This window comes from Leptodactylus fuscus, chromosome 5 (genome assembly GCF_031893055.1).
Source record: "Leptodactylus fuscus isolate aLepFus1 chromosome 5, aLepFus1.hap2, whole genome shotgun sequence".
Classification (NCBI taxonomy): Eukaryota; Metazoa; Chordata; class Amphibia; order Anura; family Leptodactylidae; genus Leptodactylus; species Leptodactylus fuscus.
Genome location: NC_134269.1, coordinates 69479846 through 69493022, shown reverse-complemented (window position 1 = coordinate 69493022; position 13177 = coordinate 69479846). Strand labels below are relative to the sequence as shown.

Below are 13177 nucleotides of genomic sequence, written 5' to 3'. Positions count from 1 at the left end.
TTACAGTAGTCTAAGCATGAGAATTTGAGGGCTGTGGACATGGATGACACCATGCTAGCCGAGATATACCCCAGGTACATTTTCAACCTAATTTGCACGAGTTAAAAGTGTATTATCTCTTTATTTATACACCACCTTTAGACTTTAGGTTCACTGAGATACCAACAATTCCATATTAGTGCCGAGTGATTTTTCAGCTAATAAATCTCCCTTTAGTCATTGCATAGTATGAGATCTTCATTTCCACTGTGTCTGTGTAGCTCACAAAGGATTATGTAGACTTGGAGCATAGTAGCAAATCTAGTCACTAGGGTCAAGTTTTAGGTTTAGATAGATATTCAGTTTAGTTCTTGATATGGACCAGAATATCTCTATTCCACAGCAAGTAAATCACATTTTGTCTGTCCATTTGTTAACATATTCTCCAATGTCTGCATGAGTATTTTTCGTTTTTCAGAAGATATTTTAAAAAATTTCTCATACAATTCAGGAGCACATGAGTATGTGGTGGAAAAGTGAATTTTCACAGATTTACTCTGTTATTACATATCATCTGGTATTATAAACTGTCAGGCACATCTAGTTTTATTTGTAAAAATCAAACTGCCTTTGCCAAACCACATCCTGCATCTCTTTTGTTTGTATTTTTGATCTTTTTTATATAAAGTTCTCTGTAGTTGTAAATTGAGTATAACAGTGATGTTTTATACATGTATGTGGTCTAACTGGCACAATATGGCAAGTAGTGGGTTAATAGGAACCAAAAATGCTAATACTGGCCAGTATATAGATAACATTAAGATGTGTTCCAAGAGTAACAAAGAAAAAAACACATTGGGGCAGAATTTATCAACGCACCTACATCAGTTTTCTGGTGCAGATTGGTGACAACGTGCCCCATGATTAATGCACAGCCATTTCTTGTGCCATGGATGCACCAGATCCTGAGAATGTGATGAGCGGGGCAGGCTATGGCTAAGGATGCCAAGCCTGACATATTTATTATAACACACCAGAAAACTGGCATGGGTTATAGAGACTGGTACATGGTCGGGGCCGGAGCCTCTTGTAAATTCAGGCGCACGTCATCCCATGTGGTGCCTTTATTAAAAGTATAAGGCATAAGAAGCACCAGTGTTAATAAATCCCTCCTACCATAATTCTGTTTATAAATCCCTCTTTGCCCGATGATATAAATATAATCCAGACTAGATTTTATGTACACTTACATCATCCTTGGTATCTTGCTTGTAGTATTTCCTTGGTGGTGGAGCTGGTTTTGATGGCAGCTTCTTCACTATGATCTCTCCTGAGTGTCCACTCATTTTTTTACACAGAACCTGAGTTGTGACCTGAGCTTCACTACTAGTTGGCGAATGGTCATCAATGCTTACAGGGGCAGAGTAATGTGGCGGACTGGGCACATCCACACTATGTACCCTGTTCTTCAGTTCATACAGCTGGTAGGTGTCTGCACTGGCACATCGGGGGTTATAATTACTGTCACTGCTCGAGCGAACCATTGGCTTCTGCTCTCTCCGGCTGTAATATAAGTATGCAGCGTACCTCTCTATACAGTGGTCACATTGATATTTCCCATGGGAGCATGAAAACATCTTTTTATCTCCTGAAAGAAAATGTATATAGTTATATATATGCTGCAGGTCTGTGTAGATAAGCTCATAGTTACCAACTTGACTATTATATGGTAATACACTGAGCATTTTCCAAAAATAGTAGTTGAGTCAAAGCAGAAGTACTTCTGATATATTTCCCATTCCTTTTGTAGCCATTCTAGGCTTTGGCTTAAAAAACCGCAGCAAAATCTGCAACAAAAAAAACGTGTTTCTACAAAGTGGGGTCTTAGCCTTAAGAACGCAGTGGAGAAAACGCAGCAGAAAAAAACATTTTTTCAATGATTTTCCACTGTGCTTTCTTAATTTTTCTCCACCATTTTTGAAAGTACTGTGCTTTCTGAGGGGGTTTTCTCAATGTGAGGTTGAGATTAAGCAAAATCTCATTGACTTTATGGGACCGTAAAACAAAACAAAGTTTTGCAATGTGTTTCTGCAATGTGAGGCTCTAGGCTTCAGGCACACAGGGCAATTCGGACTGCAAAATGCAATATGTATTGGCCAAATTTCCCAGTCCATGGCTCCCACTGCTCCACTGTCAGTACTGGATCACTGTTATGAGTTAGGCTAGGTTCACACTAGCGTTGGAACTACGTTCTGGGTTTCCATCCCTGAATCTGCTCGAAAAATGTGGAGAGAAAAGTTCTGCAAGTTTTAAATGTGGGTTTTGCCATACCTTCCATGTTGCACTGGGGATGATCTCGTTCTACTGCCTCGGTCATAGCTTGCTGCAACTGCTGCTCAGAAACCTGCACGAATCCAACCACCACATTAAGTACACGTATATAAAGTTTAAATTGCATTAATTGTTATAGATGGTGAAATTTCCAATATTTTTTTATAAATATCTGTTTTTACAACTTCTTTTTTACATTTATGATGGTTGAAGTGTTCACTCTGTATATACAGTAGATGTTTAAAATAATATATTCTGCAACTATGCAAAAGTCCTGGTATACAAGATGTCATTTATCCATTTACTTAGTATACAATACTAAGGCTACATTTGCACCAACTGCTCCAGTTTTGGAAAACGCAGCGTGTCCGCACCACGGTTTTTACCACAAAGTGCACATGGGATTCGCTAGAATCCTGTTCACTTTGCACTTACCGTAAAACGCCTCAATTTTTCCCGCAGCGTTTCCACCGCGGTCAAATTGCGGCGTTTCCATCCCGTTGGGCCCCGGCCTTAAACTAAGTTTTCCCAGCCAGGATGTCAGTCTTTAAAGACCAGAGTCTTCTGGGCAGTAAATGCAGCAGGTTAGCAGCCATGAACTTGCCAGCAGTCAACCTGTTGTGATCTACAGCAACAAAGCTCTGAATTGTAAACTTGTGATAAAAGATGAACAGTCAGTTTAAAATCAATATGAGAACATATACTAAACTCCATCATGATTTATTGCTTAGTAAGGGCACAGTCAAACATCTGCATTTCACGTATGTATGGTGTTTGCATTTTTTTCATAGATGGCATATGGATCGATTAATTTTAATGTATTCATTGATAAGTCCGTTTTTTGTTCATAGATCATTGATCGTAAAAAAAAACAACACACACTCTACCTGTACATTTTTTTTAGCAGATGTGGCTGCATCTCTAATGCATCTCACCAATGCAAGTCTAGGGGTCAGTGAAAATAAAAAAAAACAGATGGCTTCCACATATCACCTATTTTTTATGGACATTTTATTCAAACATACTTTGAATAAAAAAAAGATGATCCGTTTTCATTGATGTATCAACCATGGACAGCACATAAATAAGGACTTTGGGAATTTTACGGATGTATGAATAAGGCTGCTTTCACACCGTCAGTGTTTAGTCAGTTTTTGTTCAGTGATTGACTTCCCTCCCCTTCCTAGAGAGGATGGTATTTCTTTTTCAGACCGTACACTTTTAAAGATTGAGTATTCATGAAACCTGCGTTTATTTTATTTGTCTTTATTCGCTTAATCTACAACCAGGCATACAACTGCTGTTTAGACATATGTTTTGCAGTTTATGTTCTTGTAACTGCATTGTTCTTGTCTTGTATTTATTGTTCCCCTTCCGCACCTCACCCCTCCCCTCCCTTTCTCTTTTTGTTCCCTTGCCCCTGTCCCTTCCCTGTCCCCCCTCCCCCTTGTATATTGTGTAAAACTTGAAAAAAATCCCAATAAAAGTTTTTGAATTAAAAAGTTTTTGTTCAGTGATTGTGTGCTAAAACGGGGTAAACGGGGTGTGCTAAAATGGGATAAAAACACAGAACAGGTACAAATATCTATTATATCTGATCTCTGTGTAGTCTCCGCTCCTAATTTTGCCTTACAATCACTGAACAAAATGACTGACCAAACCTTGCCGTGTGAAAGCAGCCTAACCCCTCGTTCACACGTTCACATAATCCGTTCGTGGAGTCTACATGGGGACCCCCCTGAATGGAATACCAAACGCATTGGCAAGCGGTATGCAGTGAAAGTACATGGACCCCTTAGACTATAATGGGGTCCGTGTGCTTTGCGCATACTGCCCGCACAAATCATGTGAAGATGAAAGTAGATCACAAAGTATGCATTTTAGGCTTGAAAAAGCGTCTGTTTGGACGCAAAACGGCTGTTGCCATTTTTTCTGCCAATATGCTGTCACTCCCTCTCTGAATTTTATCCATGCACCCAATAAAGGATCTATTATTACTTAGAAGATTGTTCGTCTACTGATTGGTGAGTGCCCACCCCTATATTTTCTTTTTCTCCATAGATCACAAAGTACTTTTCTTCCCGCATGTTCCGTGCAGAGAGCACACGGACCCCATTGTAGTCTATGGGGTCCGTGTGCTTTCACTGCACATACCGATTGCAATGCATTTGGTATTCCGTTCTCGGGGGTCCCCATGCGGACTCCCCCAAACGAATTACCAAACGCAGATATGAACAAGGGGTAAGCCCTAAGATTTCGGTTACCTGAGGATCTGGATGTCGGCTGATCAGAATAATCATTGGCCCAGGGTGACAATGGCTTAACAATGCATACACTTCATTCAGGGACTTGTTTGTGACAACATGTTCATTTATTTCAACAATTTCATCACCTTTCCTGCAATAAAAAAGCATTACTAGACAAACAGTACATGCGAATCCTATTACGTTTTTTCTTTCTTGGAGGAATTGTTGGAGTAGTTGTTTGCATTATTTGCAGGCTGAACATATTAACCAAGTTTTGTAAAAGAGGAAGAATGAGTAAAAGTGAATGTTAGCAGCAAGAGTTTAGAAACTTAGCAAAAGAGTTGGAACCCAGAGCAACCCACAGTACAATATTCAAGCTTCACTTGCTATACAATATATGGAGCGGGACTGATATTATCTACACATAACTATCAGATTCAGAGCAGAGCTGTGTCTGGATACAATCATACCGCTTCTAGAAACCAGAAATACATCTTTCATCATGACGCATGAAGCTGAGCAAGCAAATGAAACCATGTGGTGACAGTGTGGGATATCGGTGGATCTACTGCCAATGCCCTGAAACTGTTTTACACAGCCTTAAATGTAGCAGTCTCTATGTATAAAGGGTTTTATCCCTCTATAAATTTCTGTACAAACAGGGTGCAGAAATTATAGATTATGTAAATAACGAAAAAAGTACCATAACTAGAAAATGAATGGATTCACCACCTAATATGCCCACCACCTGTACAGTTCAGTGTTAGGGTCCATTCACACGGAGTAACGTGCCGCATGATGTGGCACGTATACAGCGTGTAAGACTTTGCGCGCCGTAAAAGCTCCCATTGATTTCAATGGGAGCCTAGATCGTATACAGCCGCTGTATACAGCCGCAAAATAACGCGGCGTATACGATCCTAACTCCCAATGAATTCAATGGGAGCGTTTACGGCGCGCAAACCCTCACGCCATATACGTGCCAGATCACGCGGCACGTTACATCGTGTGAACTCCCCCTTACACCAAATTTCACACTCTTGAAGGAACATTTTATTCCTATTTTATTTTAGTCCTGACACATTTCTACTGTACCTCAGACGTCCGTCCATGTGGGCCACAGAACCTGGAGAAAGCGTATGGATAAATATCCCAGAAATGCTGCCACAGTTGGGAACACTGCACAAGCCGATACCCAGACCAACTCCTGACTCTGGAGAAATAAAAAGCAGGAACATTACAACAACCACGTGAGACATTTTCTATTCGCTTCAGTTTGTAAACTTTAGGCCTAGTTCACATTGGGCAGTTTTGATTAAATTTTCAATGCATCATTTTTCAGGCCTTAACAATATGAAAAGAGAAGTATAACTCCTGCACATCTCTCTACAGAAATCCAAATGGATGCAAAAAACATACAAAACAGACTTACATTATCTATGATTTTGACATGGAAAAGGCATGTGTATATCAGTCTGACAAGTTATATACAAGTCACACAACTGTTATTGAAGTGGAATCTCAATAAAACTTTCTCCGTGTCCTCAACCAAAAACACAGGGGCGATTCATAGCGAAAAGCAATGGAGAGAGCGTAAACTGTTAAAAAACAGAACTGTACCTCAGCAATTCTCAATGAAAAAAAATTATAATTCCTGAATTTTAGGAAAACTATCAACGGTGAGATCAGAATACAAGTATTACCTTTTTGTAACGACACCTCCATAATGACTCTGTCATTTGGATTCGAGTTTTCTGACTGGAGCGGGCTGTGCTCTCTCACTACGCAGGTGCTGGAACTTTTGGAACGGACCATTTGAGAGTTGCAAGCTTTGATGATATCTGGTGCACTGAGTCCTGTACGAACTGTGAGAGTGATCACTCCTTTCTTCACCTGCTGGAGGTTACAAATAACATATATTCCATTTACATTGTATTGATTACAAAGGAGAAGGGCTTGACTTCAGTGGAATAACTGTACGGGATGCAGAAGTAGAAGTTGCTACCGGGCTCTTGACCCTGAGGGAACCAAAGGTCCATCTGCCTCCCCAAATACTCCACTATCCTAAATGGACCAACGTAAGTAGGAGCCCCTGATATAATCATTATAACTCATGTTAAGGGAGTTTTACAGGAAATCTCTGCCAGGTCTTGACTGGTGTAGATATCCATTCTGGCACAATGGTATACACCAGATTTATGAAGAGGCCACATTCGATCCAAATACTCCAAATTGTATTTTTCTACATTGAATAAATGGGAGACTTGTCTCGGGCAAACTAAAATGGCCACAATATTATACTCTGCGGTCTCTTCAGACCCTAGAGTATAATAGGTGGACACCCAGGGGAGGTGAAAACAATAAAAAAACTTTTTTACTCACCTTCTGTTTCTTCTTTTGGGACACTTTGGCGCTACCCTGGTGATGTCATGTATCCAGAGGCTAAGGACTGTGCTTGGACCACCAGCAGTCACACGGACCCATCCATGTCACCACTATGGCCCAACCTCAGGCCTCTGCATTGTCAGGCCTCTATGACACCACCAAGGAGGTGGAGAGAGTGCTGGATGCTGCGAGGAGGCCCAAAAGAGGTAACAGAAGGGGAGTATGAATAACTTTTTTTTATTTCTTGTCACCTCCCTTGGACCACAGAGTATAATAATGTCACTATCACTTTTACATAACTTGTGTTTCCTTGGAGAAATAGACTTTGGATAGCTAGGTTTCTAGTAGAGCATTCTACACTGTATTTTAAGCCATTTCAAGGTGTGGTTTGTACCTAATTTGTTCCAAAAACAAACTTGGACCCGAGCCACCAGAACCTGAAACTAAACAAAAACTTTGCCCATATCTAATAGAGAATGCAACTCCTTACACAAAAGTGTTGCAGACCCCAACTAGCATGACCAGCATGCTGCAACCTGCAATATAATAAAGTGAGATATAGAAACACATTTCCCTGAGCCCATTGTGTTTTCTTAGCTGTATTATCTTCTGTTTTCTATATATATCATCGCACCACTGTACCTTACTAATAATAAGTATTCTAAATTAGGAATCATTATCCTTACCTTAAATTTCTGTAGTGCATCATTATGTGTTAGACCGTACATAGACTCTCCATTAAGTTCCAGAATTTCATCCCCTGCAATAAAACACTTTGGAAAGTTAAATATGCACAAACCCATCATCAGAATTCTCTATCCTCACAGAGCTAAATCTAATAGTAACTACTTATGTTGTAATTACTGAGATGATATTACTTTAGAAGACTGCTCTGTGTCAGCCGCTTCAATTTTCTATATCTTCTACCATAACAGGTCAGCTTTGTACATTTTACTCATATACAGTATATTGCATACATAATGGATGAATCATGATATTGTGTTGTTAGAATATAGGGCAAGATTTGATTTCAGTATAAGAAAACCCAGATTTGACTTGTATGGGCTGTGATTTTTTTTTTATAATAGACATATATCATATATGAAAACACCTTTGCAACTAGTAGGATACAATATCTGGTTTACACACTTTGGAGACAGTTACCTTCTTGTAGCCTGCCATCAGCTGCAGCAGCTCCATCCGGAAATATTGTCTTCACATAGATACCCACTGGTCCATAGATGCTGTCCTTTCCTCCAACAATACTGAAACCCAGTCCCTGGTCGACAATGAGATATACAACTTTATGTGTTTCTAGAACTGTTAGGCTGAATATACATGCAGTGGTGCAGCAGAAAATGCAGGTTTTCAATCCACTCCTGTTATGGCTCCAAAAGCTGTATTAGGCTAAGGCCCCACGGGCGTGAACGCATCGCGGTTCTTCCCTCAGCGCTTTAGACGGAAAGTTTCTGCCGCAGACTTTCTGTAACAATTATATCTACGGGAAAGCCACCACTGTTTTCGTAGATATAATTGACATGCTGCAATTTTCAAAACCGCAACGGTTTTGGAAATCACAGTGTGTCGCGCTGCAATTTTTTCCGCAAGGTGGGCATGGGATCAACGTCGTAAGTCGAGGACTACCTGTACTTACATACTACAATGCTAGTCACTACATGATGTACAGAGCTGTGCCTGCACCCTTCAGTCAGCACAGTGGTTAGTAAGGGTGCCGAGCTTGGACTCCCTTGGAACTGATTTTGATGAGGTATCCCAAGAATACTTAGTTATTATTATATATATTATATATATCCATCTTTAGAATCATATATCAACCTAGCCCCGCACATAGATAGCTTAGGGTCACCTTAAGCCACCAGTGGTTTCCCTTTGTGAATTTAGTGTCTTAGTTTCCAAGATATTCTGTTAGTCAATATACAAACAAGGGCATGGCCACCCATCTCATTGGAGCAATGGGGGCTCCAATTACTTGCACATATGTCACTGTACAATACAATCTATCTTGTGTGCAAATGCCATGCATTCCTGGTTTCGGCACTTATTTAGCCTATGAATTGCATTGAATTTTAATCATATCGGGAAGTTCACACAGAGTAATGTGCCGCATGATGTGGCACGTATACGCCGTGTGAGATTTTGCGGGCCGTATACGCTCCCATTGATTTTACGGCCGCAAAATAGCGCCGCGTATACGATCCACGCTCCCATTGAAATCAATGGGAGCGTATACGGCCCGCAAAGTCTCACACGCCGTATACGTGCCACATCACGCAGCACGTTACTCCGTGTGAACCCCCCCGTAATTACAATAGTAGTTTGCAGACATTTCTCTGACAAGTAAGAATAGCAAGCAACAAATGAAAGAAATGGCCTGTAAGTTCTATTGAATCAGCTCACCTTGCCTTGGCCCTTCATCAAGATGATGTTGGAAATGACAGAAGCATGTGAGGAGCTCCTCGTATTCACTAACTGTGCTGAACTCAGTGACCTTGATGAACGGGAAACACCCTGTAAGTATGGAGGATTTAATACCACATTATTAATACTACATTACTTGTAGTAGGGCCCTATAGTAATCATGCTCATGGAGCGCGGCTGTTGTGTCGTACCCCACTGATCTTCAATGATGACCTATCCTATAGATAATTCATCAATTAGCAAGGCCCAGATAATCCATTTAATGCCATTCTTGCCTCAAAAATGCTTGATCAGTGCTACAATTTGACTCAGACATGTATACTGCTCTGTAAAGCATCTCTGAGCAGCTGAAACTGGTTTGCCTTTCGTGTTGTAATAGAGACCGGTCTTATTACTGCATTTGGGGGAACTACTGATCAGGGCTCCAGGAACCCCAGGATTGCTAGGAGCTCTGGTTGTTAACTCTGCTCCATAGACTTGATGCATAGTCCTACTGTTAAAGGAACTGTCCATGAGTGTCCTACTATACAACAACCTATCCCTAGAACAGATCCCCCACCAATCACCTCTTTGCAGCAGCCGCGGTGTACCAGAACTAGCGAAACACTGTGCACTGAGTAGTGGCCATGAATATTGCAAACTTAGTACCTACAAGTCTTTTCATCACTGGACAACAAGGTAAATGAACATGAAATATGCATGTATGATGCTGAACTAAACATATTAAATGTACCATTATATCTCCTATTAGAATTACCTCTAAAATAGTTAATAGAGACTGTATTTGACTGGTAGCTATATCTTAAAAACACTCCCAAAATACATAGGCTTAGTATAACCAGAGGAATAAAATACTACATATCTTCTAGACCAGTCACATATGACTTATGGCCTAGCAGAGTATACTATGGCTGTATAATGCGTCTGGCTTTGACTTGTGTGCAGTATATTGAGTCAATATGCTTTTACCTGTACAGGCCCTGTGGGACAGTCAAACTGCTGAGACAAGGACTTCCTATTGCTGCATAAGTTTGCAGACTGCCTCTCTCTATATAGTGATGGCTTCCTAGTAGCAGATGGGTCAATTTCACCAATCCAATATGGGTTCACACCTATAACAATAACAATCACAAACACGATATAGCCATATAATGCTGAAAACTGCAATGATAAACTGCTTTTTGTTACATTTTTCTGAATACAGATTATTCAGTTCAGGTTTAAAATACCATGTACCCAAACCTCTCACCTCTCCTTTCAGCCGGGGATCCAATGGCAAGTTACTGTTTGGGCCCATGGTATTCCATGTGAGCGATCCAGACAATCTGTATAAGTAGAACACCACTGATCAACCAATATTGGATGACGAGTTCACATGTGGGCAGAAGATCAACCAAACTGAGGACCCAAATAGAGACTCTATGCTGGCTCCCCACCTGAATGGAGAGGTGAGTATACATATTTTGTTATTTTAAACCTCTGCATTGGACAGCACTGTTCCAGTGGCAACCATGCTGAATTTCCATTCTGTGTAGTGTAGAAGTGCTGGTAGCATAGACTGTAAGCCCTCGCGGGCAGGGCCCTCTACCCCACTGTGTCAGTCGGTCACTGTTAGTATTATATCTACCTGTATATTTTGTGTATTGTATGTAAACCCCCAAATGTAAAGCACCATGGAATTAATGATACTGTATAAATAAACAATAATAATAATAATAATAATAATAATAATCTACCTCTATACTGAATTTAGCATAGTAAGATGATACTAGGAGCATAAGTAAGACTCCGATCATATTACAATTGTGTCCTATATAATACATATATGGTTTCTATTCTGCAGATACAATCCAAAGGAATTATTTTGGTATAGATTTGGTAAATTTACTATGCTTTTCAGATGTGGAGTATATGTTTTTGATAACAGGAGTCAAGATCATTGAGCCAAACATACAGGCATTCATTTGCACACTATACATTTAGATCAATCTGAAGGAAGAGGGAAAATAAATGTCACTTTGCCATCAGATACCAATTCAACAACTTAGCATACACAAGTTAAGGCTGAGGCCCTACATAGCGTAAACGCCCAACTTGACTAAAACCTACAGTTGATAAAACATCCAGAACTACGAAATAAAAGTTACGTTTTAAGTTCCAAACCTGGAATGTCGGAGTGCTGGATGTTTTATCAACTTTTCAAGCTACATCGTTTCTACCGTGGGAAATTAAGTTCCGTGCACAAGACACCAGGAATTGCTACTTATCTGGAGGCTACATCACAGGGATCTTCAGCACTGTAAGTGAACTTTTTACTGGACATTTATATATGTATTGGGCTGTTTGCTACATTTCGTTATACATTGACTTAACACTTACAGTACCTGCAAAGTGGATGGGATTCTGGATAATCAAAACTATGTGCAGTGGAAATGCTGCAATTTCAAAAACGTAAGCGTTTTTGAAAATCGCCACATGTCAGTTATACCTACTGGTGTTTTCTGTATAAGTATAATAAGGACATAAAGTCCTCAGACTTTCTGTAAAAAGCACAGCAGAAAAAAAACGCAATGCGTTTCCGTCACGGTCTTTCCCACAGAGCTTTCTGACTGCGGCTTGCTATGCAGGCCTTACCCTAAGTGAGATCTTTTAGATTATCGTGCTACCTTGTGTAAAGGAAACATACTACAGCTATACGTCCATACTACTAGTAATGAAAGCGGCAAAAGAAAGTAGTTTGGCTACTACAGCTGAAATAATACACCACAAACATGAAAGAGAATCCTTCCAGGATTGTGCCCTGGAGTGATTTCTGCGTAATACATTAAACACCATATGCCTCTTTATGAACTAGACACTTTTCTATACATGTCCCAGAGGATCGTGTAAACATGTAAAAAGTCTCAGACTGCACAAAAAATTTATTTACACAAAAATGTGTGACTTTTTATGTCAATAGGGAAATCTTGAATTCCTCCCATTGTTTATGAGTCCAGTCTATTGATGATGAAAGCTTTTCCTCACCTCTCCCTGCTCTATGGCCAGGATTGGCAGGCTGCTGTGTATGCACATATGAACGTAAGGCTGTCATTTACTGCAAGAAAGGGGTAGACAGGGAGACGCAGGGGGGCAATCTCCCCATGAATAGGCTGCACTTATAAACTATCCAGTGTTCAGTGTTTCCAGTCAAATGGAACAACATTTAGTGTAGGTGACATGTAGCTGTCATATGCTGCCCTTATATAGCTTGTTTAATGAATACCAGAAGCAGACATGTGCAACCTGCGCAGCCGCGTACAGTCCTAGTAGATAAGGGAGCCCACTGTTACCTTAAAAACAGCCAGCACCTTCCTACTATCCAATATATTTTCTGTAAGGGACTATCATAATGAATTTCATGGCTCACAAATACTGATGGATTGAGTGAGCTATGAGGAGTTATTGAGTGAACAAAAGGTGTTGTCTCTGGGTCACTTACTGTATGTCTACCTGCACAGATGGATACAGATCTATTTACTTTTTTCATAAAACCTTTTCTATTTTTTAAGGAAAAAATAAAGAACCACAAAAGGCCTCAAATATGGAAAAAAAAAACATAAAGAAGATCCCTTTTTGTGTCTGCAACCTGTTTTGTGTTTGCATGAGCCATGGCCTCATAAGTAAATATATACTATTAGTCACAAACTGCTGTTCCTGTACAGGATCTTATATCTGCATTCACTGTATAAACTATAAGTACACCTTATCAGATACTTAGTAGAAAATATTTCACATATGGCTAGTCTACTTTATCTTTA

The 13177-nt window shown here is 40.1% G+C and overlaps 1 protein-coding gene across 1 annotated transcript in view; it reads right to left on the bottom strand.

Annotated features, from left to right (window-relative positions):
• The window catches only part of IL16 (interleukin 16), a 62234-nt gene that overhangs the window by 17474 nt on the left and 31583 nt on the right, over positions 1 to 13177 (bottom strand). The window contains exons 5-13 of the mRNA XM_075273371.1: positions 10350 to 10492; positions 9360 to 9470; positions 8106 to 8220; positions 7628 to 7701; positions 6260 to 6452; positions 5652 to 5769; positions 4575 to 4707; positions 2311 to 2383; positions 1230 to 1627 (exon numbers count right to left, since the gene is read on the bottom strand). Of these exons, the coding sequence (XP_075129472.1) occupies positions 1230 to 1627; positions 2311 to 2383; positions 4575 to 4707; positions 5652 to 5769; positions 6260 to 6452; positions 7628 to 7701; positions 8106 to 8220; positions 9360 to 9470; positions 10350 to 10492 (1358 nt within the window). The remainder of the gene's footprint in view (positions 1 to 1229; positions 1628 to 2310; positions 2384 to 4574; positions 4708 to 5651; positions 5770 to 6259; positions 6453 to 7627; positions 7702 to 8105; positions 8221 to 9359; positions 9471 to 10349; positions 10493 to 13177) is intronic.